Genomic DNA, 17,273 nt, shown 5'->3' with positions numbered 1-17,273 from the left:
GTGTAGCCTACATAACTCTCTATGACATAACTCCATAACATAGGACAAGCTACTGTAAGTTTGTAGACCTCACTGTCCATGAAAAGAATGTCGGGGCTCCCGAAAATTATCTTGCAGAATCGCTGCTGCGCTGAAAATAGCAGATCTACAAGCTCACAACACGTCGCGATGGGACCTGTTGTGAGCTTGTAGATCTGCTATTTTCAAATAGCCAACGCAGCCATGCAGATCTGCAAGCTTAACCGAATGACTGTTAAAGCAGTTTGTTTAAATTACTTTATAAAATGTTATATTTTCACAGGGATTATTTATTAGTGTAGATATACATTTTGGAGTGGATATATGTGTCCAGATGCCTGAGGCATGTATGACAGATGAGCAGAGAAGTATTAGGCATCGCCTATGAATCACATTTTTTCTCTAACATCATGCTTTCATTAAATCAAAGGAAATCAAATCAAATTTTTAAAACAACCAAAGCTGACCAAAGTACTGCTGGTTAAAAACAAGAACATCAACAAGCACACAAACACATGTATAGAGAATAAGAGAATAGGTTGGTTCAGGGGCGTCACGGCCATTCACTGTGCGTACGACGCGACACCCTCACCCTCAAAAAAAAAAAATACGAATTAAATAACCTAATCCTAACCCTAAAACGAAAATAAAGTAACCAAAACACGAAAAAAAAAAAAAAAATCCGCCCCAAAAAACGCAAAATTTTGAAAATACAGAATTTGTTTACATTTGACAGTTACAAATGTTTTTCACGCTTTTTCAAAAATAGCAGATCTACCAGCTCATAGCCCAGCTTGTATATCTGCTATTTTTGAATAACCAAAGTGTAAAGTAAGAGGTATAGTCCACCGAAAAGTCCATCCCCCCCACCTTCTGAGAGAGGGGGGGGGGGGTCTTGTGAGGACATAGCTCCTTCCATCCTTCTCCTCCCATTCAACACCCCCATTGTTCTCCCCACTTGGCTTCCCCTTCCCTTGAACACTGCGTTCTTATAGAGCACTGCGGTGGATTTGAACCCCTTTGGTGGCCTCGGTGACGGACAGGTACTTTACTCCCGGGGGCCTCTGTTTCTAACGGCACTATTCTAACGCCACTGTTTAGCGGTTTACAATAGGCTCTATGCACAGCAGCCATATTATCACTTCCTTCACATGTGTTAGCAATGATACTAATGAAGGCTCTGTTCCATTTAGTCTAGCACAGTGGTTTCCACGACCCCCATAACTCTGAGAGTGTACAAATGGAACCAACACTCTCAGAGTTAGCCCATGACCCCAACTGTAGACCCACTGGTGTAACAGAGTGTTTCCAGTGGGCCAACATGCACAATATCAGCACCCTGCCTCTGTTTGAACAGAATGGAACAGAGCCTTCATTAGTATCATTGGTAACACCTGTGAATGTCTTCATAATATGGCTGCTGTGAATAGAGCCTATTGTGTATGTGATGCTTCAAATTTGCATATTCACCTGTTTCCTAGGCTGTGTGTTTTCCACTTCCTGTCGGATTTAATTTGATATCATTAGTCATCTGACCAGTTTCATTGGATTTCATTGGATCAAATCGACAGGAAGTGGAACACACACAGGAAGTGAAAAGCCTAGGAAACAGGTGAATAGGCAGACCGTATAGTGTGTGTGAGAGAGAGAGAGAGAGTGTGTGTGTGTGTGTGTGTGTGTGTGTGTGTGTGTGTGTGTGTGTGTGTGTGTGTGTGTGTGTGTGTGTGTGTGTGTGTGTGTGTGTGTGTGTGTGTGTGTGTGTGTGTGTGTGTGTGTGTGTGTGTGTGTGTGTGTGAGTGTAAGGTCAGCGAGGCTAGTCTCCACACAAGTCATTAGCAATTATCCAGGGGTTCCCAAACGTTTTAGCTTGAGACCTAAAAAGAGCATTTTGATGTCTCCCTGGGACCCAAACTACAGTGAAACCCTAACTCAGTGAAAACAGACTATCTACAAGCTCACAAAGATCTGTCCACCAAAGAACTATCATTCAGCCATTAAGACCTTCAACAACACCCCATCCCTCCACTTCTACCCATTCTCTTTCTTTTTTTATCCCTTGTTCTCTCTCTCTCTCTCTCTCTCTCTCTCTCTCTCTCTCTCTCTCTCTCTCTCTCTCTCTCTCTCTCTCTCTCTCTCTTATCCCCATCAACGGCCACATTATGGCCGTTAATGTCATCAGCACTGATTGCCAGGCAGTATTTTTAGTGCGAGCATCAGCAGCAGCAGCAGAGTGGATGTCTAGAGGTGTACTTGAGACGAGGCCATGGGGGCTGATCGATATCCATAATAACAGCCCCAAGGTGCTGCTGCCGCTGCTGCTGCTCGCCACCTACGTTTGTTACACTCCTCCTCTGTGGCGAGCCATGCTTACTGGCGAACCATGCTTCTGCTTCTGATACACCCAATCTAACACTGGATCTGACACCAATCTTGACCTGATGGCAGTGGTGGATAAAGGACTCACATTATTTTTACTTAAGTAAAAGTATCAATACTGCAATGTAGAAGTACTCTGTTACAAGGAAAAGTCCGGAATAAAAAATGTACTTGAGTAAAAGTACAAAAGTATTGGTAACAAAATGTACTTACCAAAAGTAGAAAGTACTCATTACGCAGAATGTCCCATTTCACAAGTTTTCAAATGTATACAAATCGTTGTATCGGCTATTTTCAAATGGCCAAAACGTATATAGGGCTGAAGTGGTTAATGTATGTTTTTTTTAAAGTAATAATCAAATTCTGCAAAGTAACTAGTAACTCAAGTTTTCAAATAATTGTAGTGGAGTAAAAGTACAATATTTTCCTGAGGTGTAGTGGATAGAAGTTAAAGTATTGAAAATACTCAGAATGGCTAACTTCACAGCTAAATTGCCATGGTAACTAAGGTAGGATTGCTTCAATTCTCTTTTGAGGAATCGGGTCATGGCTAAACTTAGCCAGGGTGAACTGGCTAAACTAATCTTCAAGCTAATTGAGCTTTTGAGGAACCGATTCAGCCCTAATTCTGGCTAAATTAAGCCAGGATAGGTGTTAAAGCCAGGCTTAAGCTCTAATTCCCTTTTGAGGAACAGGCCCCAGCTCTATTAGCTCAATGGTAAAAAAAAAAGTTCAGCACTTGCGCAGGAAACAGGGTTCAAATCCAGGGTAGAAGAGGAACGTTTACATAGTGCAGCTTTAAAGACTCTGAAGTATTCTGTGATTCAAAAATACAGGTCTTACTGCAGGGGCGTCGTTAGGCGGGGGCTTCGGTGGCTATAGCCACCAATGTTTTATCCAAAGCCACCAATAAAAAAAAAAATATATATATATATATATATATATATTAGGGTTGTCCGATATTGGCTTTTTTACCGATAACCGATATACCGATATTGTCCAACTCTTAATTACCGATACCGATATCAACCGATACCGATATATGCGGGGATTATTGTGATTAGGGTAAGCTCAAATTTCATATCATACACACCATATACAGTAAGAACTCCTGTAACTTATTTATAAAGCAAAAAAAAAAAAAAAAAAAAAAAAAATTTTTTTTTTCTTCAAAAACCGATACCGATATTTTCCCGATATCAATTTTTATGCTAATATCGGCCGATAATATCGGGAGGCCGATAATATCGGACATCCCTAATATATATTTTTATTTATATATCTATAACCCTAACCTAAACCTAACCCTAACCCTAAAACCAAAATAAAGTAACAAAAAACGGGGGGAAAAGTACCCAAATCCGCCGAAATCAAGCACGTGAAGGCGTGGGCGCTTGTGCATGCCGAATCCGTGATGCGCTGCTAGCCTGCGTGTCTCCTAGCCTGCGTGTCTCCGGTCTACTGTATCAACAACATCCTCATTGGCTGTCTCTAGAAGACTATACTGGGGAGGAAATAGCTTTGACATTTACAACAGAACCCGTAATGTCCTCATATGACCAAAGTACAATCCCAGCTGTGTTTATTAATGGCTTTGTTTGAACAGATATTTACAACAGAGATAACCCCTACATTGTGAGTCAGTTTTCTTCTTGTAGCCTACTTGTCATCGTTATTGACTCCGCCAAGCCGGGCAAAGGCCGGAAATTATCTCTATCCTTCCTCCCTTTCCTGAAAACCACAAATGATGAAGCTTGCATAAAAAATGCAAATCATTTCCCCCTCTTCTTTACACCTGTAAACCTGAGATGTGACGATAGGCTCTATGCACAGCAGCCATATTATCACTTCCTTCACAGGTGTTACCAATGATACTAATGAAGGCTCTGTTCCATTTAGTGTAGCACAGTGGTTTCCACGACCCCCATAACTCTGAGAGTGTACAAATGGAACCAAATGGACCCTTACGGGTCCATTTGGTTCCATTTGTACACTCTCAGAGTTACACACCTGTAAGGGGCCATTTGGAAGCCGGAGGAATGGTTTGTCGGACTAACGTATTGCACCCAAGGGGCCATTTGGAAGCCCATGAGGGTCCCTGGACCCCAACTGTAGACCCACTGGTGTAACAGAGTGTTTCCTGTGGGCCAACATGCACAATATCAGCACCCTGACTCTGTTTGACCAGAATGGAACAGAGCCTTCATTAGTATCATTGGTAACACCTGCGAATGTCTTCATACTATGGCTGCTGTGAATAGAGCCTATAAAGTTGTTTCTGATTCTGATTCTCAACCTCGAGAATCAAGAATCGGATGCAAGAAAGGTTTTATTTGTCACAATAAAGTTCCAATCAGTGAAATGTTTGCAGGACCTGTTCTGTAGAACTGTGCTAACATAACAATACAATACAACAGCAAGGTATACTAGTAATTAAAAAGTACGAATAAGAATAAGGGTACTGTATGCGATTAGAAATAAAAGTCATGGGTCATCTTGAGCCCAGTCCACACCTACATAACTAGTTGCAACTTGCAACCAGTTGCAAGAAATTGCAGCGCAGACCGGTACCATTTTCATTTCATTTCATTTCATTTATTTCAATTATGGTTTACATGATCACATTAATATTATTATTATTATTATTATTATTTGCATATTTCCATATATTTTTCCATAAATGAAAAGGAGCAGTTAGAAGATACATCATTCTTTGGGGATAATGGTTGCAAGGAGTTGCAAGTATTTGCGTAGGTGTGGACTGGGACTTTAGAGACAGGTACAATATCGTTGCTGTCGGGCAGAAACCTCTTATCTCCAAATTCTAACTTTTTGCATTTTTTTTGTAAATTAACGCCTCGCTTGATCATACTACAGCGTCGCACAAAAGCATCAAAAGTTGCAGATCTGCATGCTCGAAGTTTCAAGCTTGTAGATCTGTTACATTTTGCTATTTTTGAATTTGAATCCCGAAAAGTAACATATTTTTGGACATAATGACATATGAGGTTTCCACCCGACAGAGGCAATATATATTATGTTTCAAAAGGCACAATGTTGCAGGTACAATGTTGTGAATGATAACGTGTGTGTGTGTGCATTTGCGCTGCTACAGATCTGGTGTCGGCCACCAATGCCACCAACGTCAACATCCCTCAGATGGCCGACACGCTGTTCGAGCGGGCCACCAACGCCAGCTGGGTGGTCGTGTTCAAGGCGCTCGTCACCACCCACCACATGTGCGTCCACGGCAACGAGGTGAGTGGGGGCGGGGCCTCTAGACCGCTGCGGTACCGCTGCATTGTGTTTGTTTGGATTTCTTTTTGCTGAGCTTCTAGCTTTTTTTGATTGATTGATTGATTGATTGCAGTGGTGGAAAGTAACTAAGTACATTTACTTAAGTACTGTACCTAAGTAAAATTTTTAGGTATTTGTACTTTACTTGAGTATTTCCAATTTCCAATACTTTTACTTCTACTCCACTACATATCAGAGGCAAATATTGTACTTTTACTCCACTACATTTACTTGAAACTAGTTACTTTTCAGATATAAATTATGATATAATGAAACATACATTAACCACTTTAAACCTATTTTAAATCTAGGCTATTTGAAAATAGCAGATCTACAAGCTCACAACGCGTCGCATTGCGACGCGTTGTGAGCTTGTAGATCGGCTATTTTCAAATATTTAGTACTTTTACTTTTGGCACTTTAAGTACATTTTGATGCCAATACTTTTGTACTTTTAACTCAAGTAATTTTTTTATTCTGGACTTTTACTTGCAACAGAGTCTTTTTATATTGCAGTATTGGTACTTTTACTTAAGTAAAGAATTTGAGCACTTTTTCCACCACTGATTGATTGATTGATTGATTGATTGATTGATTGATTGATTGATTGATTGATTGATTGAATACTTTATTAGTCAAACTAATGTAAACAGCACAGAGGTACAGTAAAACAAGAACAAATCCCTGCATGGGGACTTGTTTCCATTGTGGTCGTATACTGTATTCAATTCATCAGGCCCGGATTGGCCGTCGGGAGGACCGGGACTATTCCCGGTGGCCTGCTCTCTAGTGGCCTGCCTGAAGAAAAAAATATATATATATATATATATATATATATATATATATATATATATTTTTTTGCATCAAAAAAAAATATCAGGTCAGGCCAGCCATCCACAGCCAGCGCGGCGCTTAAGTGATGCAGCAAAAAAAAAATCTCTCCTAAGCTCAGGCCAGGCCAACCACAGTCAATTTCAATTCAATGCAGTCAGTGTTGCTTGCAGCTCAGTGCAGCTGCGGGCCTCCCCCTACCTTTAACCCCCAAAAAGGCCCCCCTTTTGTAAGGCCCCCAAAAAATAAGGCCCCCCAAAAAAGGGCCCCCCAAAAGAATCGGCGCGCGCTGCGCGTGCACAGGGTGGCCTGGGTGGGCGTGTATCTCCCGGCCAGATTTGGAGTCCCACTCCGGCCCTGCAATTCATCAACAACAGAGCATAGAATATTAACACGTTGATACATGCCATTAACAAATACAAAAAGCTATATTTATAGAAACGGCAGCAGTGTATGAGCCCTCATTTCAAAGGGCCCGTATGAAAGAAGCCAGGCATTCATTCCCGATCAATAAGCTCTATACACAGCAGCCATATTAGACAGAAATTGAGCGTTTTCCTTACTTCCTTCACAGGTCTTACCAATTACGTATACTAACGAGGGCTCTGTTCCATTTAGTGTAGCACAGTGGTTCTCAAACTTTTTAATGTCAAGGAGAGTGTACAAATGGAAACAAATGGACCCATAAAGGTCCATTGGTACACTCTCCGAGTTACGCACCCGTAAGGGGCCATTTGGAACCTCTCAAGGAGCCACTCTGCTACACTTTGAGACTGGTGTAGCAGAGTGTTTCCAGTGAGCCAACATGCACAACATCAGCACCCTGACTCTGTTTGACCAGAATGGAACAGAGCCTTCATTAGTATCATTGGTAAGACCTGTGAAGGAAGTAAGGAAGCAGCCCAATTTCTTTCCAATATGGCTGCTGTGCATAGAGCCTATTTAGCATTGTGACTGTTCCTTGCGCTGGACACCTTAGCTGCCAGGTGTCACACCGGAGATGGGATAAGGAAAAATTATATCCAATCAAAGTATCCAACTCATTCCGAAACACTTGTATCTTTGTACATTTCCAAAACATATCTTTGCATAAGCGTACGAATTTCTTCATCACATTTATTACACGTAGGGGTACTTCCAGTCTTTTATGTCTTATGCCTTTTTTAAATGTCTTTGTTTTTCGTTTAGTTTTTTACGTTTTATGGGCTCTTTTGTAATTGATTTAGCCGACGTAGAGGATACTGTGGTTCTTCTTGTTAGGGCTTAAATATCGGTCCAAATTACTGTCCCAAGTCAGTTCCAATTTCCAAAATGCTCAGTTTGAATGAGTGCACTAATGTCTTATTACCAAGCTGTCTGCTGCTCTCACTGAGTATACCCAGGAACTAGCGAGGTAGAATACAAAACAGACTCATTGATTGCTGTGATAGTAGTCTTAAGTGTCTGCCTTGCTGAAATAAGACAGTAGTGTGAACAATAATGGGTTATTATTATAACAGACAAAGACAACTTGTAGATCTGTCTATTGAATTAAGTGGATTTCACCACAGTTCTTTACATAAAGGGATTATTCATTGCGGTCCAGTGTTGAGAAGCCTTTCATGACTTTAAACCAAAGCTGTTGGAAACTCAGAATGGACACAATTAAAGGTTCAAACTAAAAGATTGTGGCATCATTTTACTGTGAGCTCAGTCATAATGCAAGACAGCATACTATTAAAAGCCTTTAGACGAGTGGTTCCCAAACATTTTAGCTCAAGACCCAAAAGAGAAATTTGCCCTGGACCCATACTAGTGAAAATAACACATCTTCAAGCTTACAACGCGTCACTTTGCGCCGCGTTGTGATTTTGCAGATATATTTTCACTACTTCTCAAACATTTTGTTTTCTAATTTAGGGAATTTCTTTCATTATTTGTATTTTATTTATGATTTTTTTTTAAAAACTCAAATTAAGGTAAATTTACTTGCGACCCATAAAAATTGGTACAGGGCCCAGAACTGGGTCCTGACCCATTGTTTAGGAAGCAGTGTTTGAAAATGTAAGTTTAAATTAACAGGATATTGTAGTGTATGTGTGTATTGGTATAGCTACTGTACAGTGGTCACCAGTCCAATCATGCGCGATCTTCAAACGGCCGCCTATTGGCCGCCATAGGACTCCATCAGCGCCGTTAGGTACCTTTTAAAGTTGACGCCCACAGATTCTTAGCGCCTCATTGGGGTGTCTTTTCCCCCTTAGTGTTTTGCTTTCATGTGTAATGTCCATGTGTTCAGTGCTTTTAGACGAGGTACAGGTTACAGGTACAAGTCTTATTAATGTCCTTATGTGTTGTGTTGTTTTGTTTTGTTTTGTTTCCCTCTTTCAGCGGTTCATTCAGTATCTGGCCTCCAGGACCTCTCTGTTCAATCTCAGCAACTTTATCGACAAAACCGGCTCTCACGGTGAGAATGGCCAGGCAGAGCCCTCAGCCCATAACTCAGCCGTTGTGTGCATGTGTGGACCAGATAACACACTAACACACACAGCCATCTGGCACATAGAGGAAATTACACTGAAACGGCACTCTCTCTCTCTCTCTCTCTCTCTCTCTCTCTCTGTCTGTCTGTCTGTCTGTCTGTCTGTCTGTCTGTCTGTCTCTGTATCTCTATCTCGCACGCATGCACGCACGCGCACACACACACACACACACACACACACACACACACACACACACACACACACATGGTGGTTTGCCCAGTGCACAACATGGAAGAACACAGACATTTACTGACATTTTAAAATGACAAATGTTATATCGTCTCTGTCGGGTGGAAGCCCGACAAAGACATTTGTTGTAGCAACAATATACAGCCACAATATACGGTGGTACTGTACTGTATGTTATCTGCTCTGCATTTCATGAAATCAATGTTATACTTGGCAAAAACTATGATAACTATATGTTGTTTAAAAAAAGAAGTGTATAGCGTATAGTGTATATAGTCCAACTACAACGACAGTGGTGAATGATAGTGGGTCAATCAAAATCCATCACAATTTACAATGCATACCGCTCAATACGTCAGTCACGTTAAATGTTTTTTTCACAACGTGTGGATGCTCACATCTAGTGTGGCATTGCCAAACTGATGGGATCATGCAAACGTTTGAGGGATCCGCACGTGATCAGTCTGGCAATGCCAGGCTAGATCACATCATTATTGTTGCAGTTATAGCTTAATAGTTATAATTCTAGGTGTGGACGATCCTTTAGTCAAATATCATCAGGTGTTTGTGGTCATTTTGTGTGACGTGGTGCCGTTGGTCGTCCTCAGGCTATGACATGTCCACGTTCATCAGACGGTACGGACGCTACCTAAACGAGAAAGCCTTTGCCTACCGCCAGATGGCTTTCGACTTCACCAAAGTCAAGAAAGGGTAAGTCACCGTTGTGATAAAGATATCTACCAGAAACGCTGTGTGAGGCCACAACATAACCGTTACCCGCAACACCACCCATCCTGGCAATGGACTGCTCAAGCTCCTGTCAAGTGGGCGATGATATATCAGTGTCTGCGGGTCAGAACCAGACCCAGAAGGCTCAGAAACAGCTTCTCCCTCCCCCCAGCAATGTAAAGATGATGAATTCCCTATGTTAACATACTAACTGCCACCCTGCTACTGTTTACTATCCATTGCACAGTCTGTCACTTTATAATAAGGCACTGAACTCAGGGGAATTCATAGGAAACTAGAAAAAGTGCTCCTCGGAGCACAGGTCTCCGCCAGGACAGGTACGTTATTGTGGCCTCCTGGTGGCGCTATAATAGGCCAATGTGAAATGGGTGCCATTTATTCTTAGGTCGTTCACGGCAACCGGACACTGCATTCATGATTTGAAGCATTTCTTCCTTGGCCTAGTGGGAATGTGTTTGTGAAATTTCACGGAAATTACAAGCTGCGTTCATGATTTCAGGCATTTTGTTCAAAACGGAGCAATCCTGCAAATTTTGGAAGCGAACCTTAGCCAATGAGGATGGAATATGGGAAATCGGACAGATCCGTGTTGATCACATGACTATAGAGATACTTTGTACCGATTTGCATGACGTTTGGATAAAATCTGTAGGAGTAATGTAAAAAAAAAATGTTTTGCACAAATCGGCCACCTGGTGGCGCTATAACAGGCCCATGTGAAAAATTTGGGGCAGAGGTTCTGCTGTGGCATCGAGGGAGTGTGTGTGCAGTTTCACAGCGACCGGGCCAACGGTGGTGGAGATTAGCTGTTAACAGACAGAAGGACGGACACACACACACACGGACGGATGGACGGAGGGTAAAACATACTATCTCGCCATGCCTTTCGGCCTGGCGGAGACAATGAACTGTCAAACTGTTTATTGGACTGTTAACTGACCGGGTATGGACTGTTTCAAAACTGCTGCAATATGGCCTGCACTAGTAAATTTTTTGTGTGTGCAAGTGGGGGCTATTCCATTTTCAATAGTTATTAGGTATGTTTTGGTGAATCTGTACTGTCCGTTGTTTATACTTTTTAATGTCGCTGTGCGTACTTAATGATAATAAATGTATTGAATTGAATTAGTAGCTGTGTCCATCCCCTCGAAATGTCCTTCCCCCGTTGTGGGATGGAACGAGCTACTTATCATTGACACCTTTTATCTCCCTAATTCCCCCTATCTCTGGACACTTTTACAGTCCTACAATTCATTCTTAAAAGCCCGCTTTAGTCCTCGTTAATCCCTGTGGAGGATCCTCCCTCATCAGAGAGGCCCCTGTCATGTCTCCTTCTCATACAGTGCTGTGTGCGATCCCCGCTTCATGCATTTTTCATCTTTGTCAAATGACCCATCAGAATACCCGTCCCTTAAAGTGGTTAATGTATGTTTTATAATGTAATCATTTATATCTGCAAAGTAACTAGTAACTAAAGTTTTCAAATAATTGTAGTGGAGTAAAAGTACAATATTTGCCTCTGAGATGTGGTGGAGTAGAAGTAAAAGTATAGACAATTGGAAATACTCCAGTAAAGTAAAAGTTGACCTCAAATTTGTAAGTAGAGTAAAAAAGTACAGTACTTGAGTACATGTACTTAGTTACTTTACACCACTGCCTGAATGAACGGTGTCTCTATATCTGTCGTCTGACCTCAGTGCCGAGGGCGTGATGCGGACCATGTCCACAGAGAAGCTGTTGAAAGGCATGCCAGTCCTGCAGACTCAGATCGACACACTGCTGGAGTTTGACGTGAGTCTGAATAAACTGCATTTATATACTTCATGTCTTTTATTTGTTATATGATCAAGTAGGGCGTTAATAGGCTCTATGCACAGCAGCCATTGGAGAGAAATTGGGCCTCTTCTTACTTCCTTCACAGGTGTTACCAATGATACTAATGAAGGCTCTGTTCCATTCTGGTCAAACAGAGTCGGGGTGCTGATGTTGTGCATGTTGGCTCACTAGAAACACTAGTGGGTCTCAAAGTGTGGTCCAGGGACCCTCATGGTTCCTTGAGGGGGTGTAACTCTGAGAGTGTACAAATGGAACCAAATGGACCCGGGAGGGTCCATTTGGTTCCATTTGTACACTCTCAGAGTTATGGGGGTTCTTGAAATTAAAGAGTTTGAGAACCACTAAATGGAACAGATCCTTCATTAGTATCATTGGTAACACCTGTGAAGGAAGCGAGGAAGGGGCCCAATTTATTTCCAATATGGCTGCTGTGCATAGAGCCTATTCACGGAAAAAACACCAAAAGTTAAGTGTTTTTTGCCCGACAGCAACTATATCTGGATAACTGCCCAGACGCTCGCCTTTATATTTGGCATGTATATTGCTGACACTCATCAGCGTCAGCAGTTCTTCAAAAACAGCATGCGGGCACGTTATACATGCAAAGTCAATGCAAGGATGTGAATACACGCAAATTTGCACTGGGTGTTACCTGTATATGAGCACTAATGAGATGCCATTGACACCACGCATGTGATGGGTTTCAACCGCGAATGAGACTAAATGATGTGAGTCATGGATGTCGGCCACAAATGATGCTGATCACCGGTGCCGACGTCACACAACTGGCACGAAAACTTGTGGAGTCGGTTCGGAATTGGCGGGGGGTTTTTTTTGCGCAAATTTCAATTTAGTTTTAAAGTCTTTTGAATAAAATGCCATTCATTTTAGACATCATTTAAGTCATCTGAAATGCTTTAGTTTTAGTCTATATCATATCATAAGATTTCAGTCAAGTAAATCTACAGTTGACTTTTAGTTGACTAAAATATTTTTTTGGCGAGCCGTGATGCCTGATTTATACTTCGCTGCGTGCCAAAAATAGATGATCTACAAGCTCACAACGCGTCGCACACGTTGGTGAGCTTGGAGATCGGCTATTTTTGGAGTGCAACACCCGCGCGCAACCAAGCATAAAATGACTTGTCTTCTCCTCTAGTCCCTCACTAACATTTTCGTCTAGTTTTTATTTGTTGATGAAATTGTCAATATATTTATTCATAGTTTTAGTCATCATAGCTTAGTTTTTATTTAGTTTTGATGCATAGTTTTCGCCAGTGAAAAAAGGTAGTCGATGAACACATTTTGGCATAGTTTTTCAGTCTACTTAAGTCTTAACACTGCTTACGAACCGGCCCGCCAGCCAGGCCTGCATTCGTTTCTTGATAACGACGCGTGAACAAACCCCCCCTTTTCCTCTCTCTCTCTCTCTCTCTCTCTCTCTCTCTCTCTCTCTCTCTCTCTCTCTCTCTCTCTCTCTCTCTCTCTCTCAGTGCCATCCAAAGGAGCTGAACAACGGGATCATAAACGCTGCGTTCATGCTCCTCTTCAAAGACCTGGTCAAGCTGTTCGCTTCTTACAACGACGGCGTCATCAACCTATTAGGTCAGTGTTGCGGTTTGATGCGAGAAGTGATCTGTTATTAACCCATTAAAACCTGGAATGCATCTGTGTCACTTTAGATTTCTTTGGCTATTCAAAAAATAGCAGATATACAAGCTCATAGCGCGGCACTCGGAACTTGTAGATCTGCTATTTAAAAAAAAAATTGATTTAAAAAAAAAAAGATTTTTTAAAATTAAACTGTTAGGATTTAGAGTTTTTTTTAAAGAATCGCCTCAACAAACTGGTTCACAAAGATCCTCACAAATTTAACTTATAGCCCATGATCGAGCCACATTAGATCTGAGTATCTATTTTATTTTATTGTGTATCATACATAGATCATAGATGTATTTCCTTGTTTTGTCAAATATGCATTAAAACTCTTATGTTTTAATACAGAGAAATACTTCAAGATGAAGAAGCCAGACTGTAAGGAAGCCTTGGAGATCTACAAGAGGTTCCTGACCAGGGTCACCAAAATTGGAGAGTTCATGAAGCTGGCTGAGGTAAGGGGACTTGAGGGAGCTACTAGATGACAGATAGTTATGAACCAAACCCTCTGGGGTCTGGTACTCCATCTGGCCATGCATATGGAAAGCCGCCTTTGAGGCGGCTTTCCATATGCATGGCCTCACCCCACACCACACCACACCGACCACTTGTGCCTCGGTTTCCACTACAATGAAGTGGGTAGAGTGGTGTGTAAGTGGTACTAAACTGGTGCCTAAAAAGTACCCACAGGTGCACAGGTGATTTGCATTTGTATACAAGACAGTTGGCCACTCACCTACATTCCATTGTTAGGCAAAAATTACAAATGAGTGTGATTGACCGGAGTCTGCTACTCATACCTGTGGATTTGAGCAGGGGTACTTTTGTGTAATGGAAACGGTAGATATTTTGATGCGGTGTGGTGTGGTGTGGTGTGGTGTGGTGTGGTGCTTAACCTGCAATGGAAAGGGGGCTCAAGAGTGTAAAAATTGCACCAAATGGACCCTCATGGGTTCCTTTTGTACACTCTCAGAGTTAAATTAACATCTGAATTCCACAGTAGATTGACTGACTGATTGATTGTTTGATTTTCTTTATTAAAGTGTCATGCTTCCAAGGAAGCCCAGCCCATTAGGACTTACTGGACACGTTTCCATTTCATTTAAAGACGGGGTTCCGTGATTTTCAGTGACCCCCCCCCCCCCCTAAAACATAATCATCAGGTATTATGGTTATACTAGGAGGAAGATTTTTTTTCAAAAAAAGTGTACATAAATTGTTAAAATTATGTTTTTATGTGGACACGCCTCCAGTTCATTAAGTATACCTGGTTCTCACCTTAGCACCTCCTCCACCACCTTAGCACCACCCACCTGTCCTAGTCCCTCCTCCTCCTCATGCCCACACCTGTTGTGTTATGATAATGAGGGGGAGGGTATATTTTTACTATGTCACTCAAGGGCTGTTTTTCTATTGGCACGTTTGACCCTCAAGGTTTCAGCCTCCAGGTAGAAACTCAAAATAGTCAGAGAAGACATAAAACACCATGAAAACACCACCAGGGGGCTTAATGAAGTTCTATCAACCTCATAGACAGTAGATACATGAAAAACAGAAAAAGTGCAAAACCATGGCACCACCTCTTTAACAAACAATGAACTGACAAGATAATTCACAAACAATGGTCAAACAAATAACCAACTAAAACATCCAACTATATACAGGGACAATAACAAATAATACAACCTAAAACACAACACCCTTGTAATTGGGCCTATTAAGACTCAACATGAACCTACTTGAACAGCTGGGCTCTAGAAACTACATTTGCTGTCTCAAACACTTCATTCTTAAAAGAATCCCTGGCTAATAAGCCAAATATGCCTCAATACATTATAATTGCCCTCTATAACTAAAATGAAAATGTTAAAACGCCGTAAATATTTTATTTATTTTAGAAACAGTTCATCTTTTACTCAAGAGGGACAATGCCCGTCGTAAGTTGATGATGTCATTTGTCCATGTGTGGTCCAGCCCTATGGAATGTGTGGAATGCATGTGCAAAAAATATATATATTTATTTGATGCTCACATTAACCTTAGGAAGTTTTAAGTTGTTTTTTATGCATTCCATAAATTCCATAGGGCTAGACCACACATGGACAAATGAATCTCGGGGGTCCCGGAGATAAAAAATCATATCAAATGGGCGGTCCGTAGTCTAATGAATATCAAGCTGGTGGTCATTGATATTAAGAAGGTTGAGAGCCAGTGCTGTATGATATAATATGCATTGTATTGACGCTGTGTCCTCATGTTGTTCCACGCCTTTCCCTTTCAACAGACAGTTGGAGTCGACAAAAATGACATTCCTGACATCAACTACGTGAGTCCAGTCACTTTATGTCTTTGTTATCTTTGTTAGTTTGTTGGATGGAACAGGTCAATAATAAACATTGCAGTGATGCACACAGAAGCCTCGACAGCCACCTCTATCAACACACACACACACACACACACACACACACACACACACACACACACACACACACACACACACACACACACACACACACACACACACACACACACACACACACACACACACACACACACACACACACACACACACAGATGTCTCACTCAACATGACATAATGTCCCTCCCAGTGTCTCCATCCGGGCGTAGTGACGGATCTAGCAGACTCTGACGACGAGGACTGTATCTTTAAGCCTCGTGAGGACCCGGTAACCATAGAAACGTTGGGTGGCCTGGCAGAGTGCCTGCCTTTGCAGGATGGGAGTGTTTCTAAGCATGCTGCTGCTCAGACACCTTATGGGCTAATTATAGCTGTCATACACAGGCGTGTGTGTGTGTGTGTGTGTGTGTGTGTGTGTGTGTGTGTGTGTGTGTGTGTGTGTGTGTGTGTGTGTGTGTGTCTGTGTGTGTGTGTGTGTGTGTGTGTGTGTGTGTGTGTGTGTGTGTGTGTGTGTGTGTGTGCGCGCGTGTGTGTGCGCGTGTGTGCGTGTGTGTGTGTGTGTGTGTGTGTGTGTGCGTGTGCGTGTGCGTGTGCGTGTGCGTGTGCGTGTGTGTGTGTGTGTGTGTGTGCGCGTGTGTGTGTGTGTGCAGAACACTTTCAAAACTTTCCCTTTGTCACTTTCTCGATTGCTGTGATGGTTGAAGTGTTATGTAACAAAATATATAGTTACGAAGGAGAGTTCGGAAAAGGCAATTCTCATGAGCGCTGCCTTCGGGTATACGGCATGGAAAGGGGTTACTTCCATTTCTTTCACTGTTATGTAGTAAATGCTGCGTCAGCATTCATGGTCTGGAGAGGGCACTTCTTTTTTTACAGACGGGTAAAAGGGCTGAAGCCCCCTTTTGATGTCTGTGTGCACGTGCAGGTTCCTTCGTAGTGGAAAAGGGCCCAGAGTGTCCTTGAGCAACAAAATTGTGTGACGTTTCTTTCCAGTCATATTGAACATAGATGAGATGTTGAGATGTTTTGCTCGTTGTCCTCAGGCGCCCAGCAGTATCCTGGAGTCTCTGGAGACACATATGAACGGCCTGGAAGACGTGAAGGGAAGCGGGAAGAAGGGGTAAGACACTCCTTTCTCACTCCTTCACTTTCCGTCCCGCTTTGGGTTTGTGATTCAAACTCGGCAAAGTCACACGGTAAAAGTGTTCATTTACCTCTGAGGGTGTAAAATAAGGGACCCATAAGGGGCGAGGCCCCCGAGCATAGCAGGGGGGGTCTGGCCTTTTGTCCCTCGACACCAACATCTCTAAGCTCTATAAGCTAGAGATTGTCGATCTTCGCCGAAAATTCGCCTATTTGCGCTGAATGTTCTCCTACTA

General features: G+C 42.1%; 1 protein-coding gene across 1 annotated transcript in view; it reads left to right on the top strand.

Annotated features, from left to right (window-relative positions):
* Nucleotides 1-17,273, top strand: part of LOC311062504 (clathrin coat assembly protein AP180-like) — a gene marked incomplete at both ends in the record, with an annotated part of 63,046 nt that overhangs the window by 16,203 nt on the left and 29,570 nt on the right. Inside the window, 8 exons of the mRNA XM_084081592.1 lie at nt 5,510-5,652; nt 8,893-8,968; nt 9,842-9,944; nt 11,681-11,774; nt 13,313-13,424; nt 13,824-13,930; nt 15,760-15,801; nt 16,938-17,014. Coding sequence (XP_083937718.1) covers nt 5,510-5,652; nt 8,893-8,968; nt 9,842-9,944; nt 11,681-11,774; nt 13,313-13,424; nt 13,824-13,930; nt 15,760-15,801; nt 16,938-17,014 — 754 coding nt within the window. The remainder of the gene's footprint in view (nt 1-5,509; nt 5,653-8,892; nt 8,969-9,841; nt 9,945-11,680; nt 11,775-13,312; nt 13,425-13,823; nt 13,931-15,759; nt 15,802-16,937; nt 17,015-17,273) is intronic.

This window comes from Gymnoscopelus microlampas, assembly GCF_963454915.1.
Source record: "Gymnoscopelus microlampas genome assembly, chromosome: 16".
Taxonomy (NCBI): domain Eukaryota; kingdom Metazoa; phylum Chordata; class Actinopteri; order Myctophiformes; family Myctophidae; genus Gymnoscopelus; species Gymnoscopelus microlampas.
The sequence above is the reverse complement of the archived record's forward strand: the minus strand, read 5'-3'. Positions and strand labels throughout refer to the sequence as shown.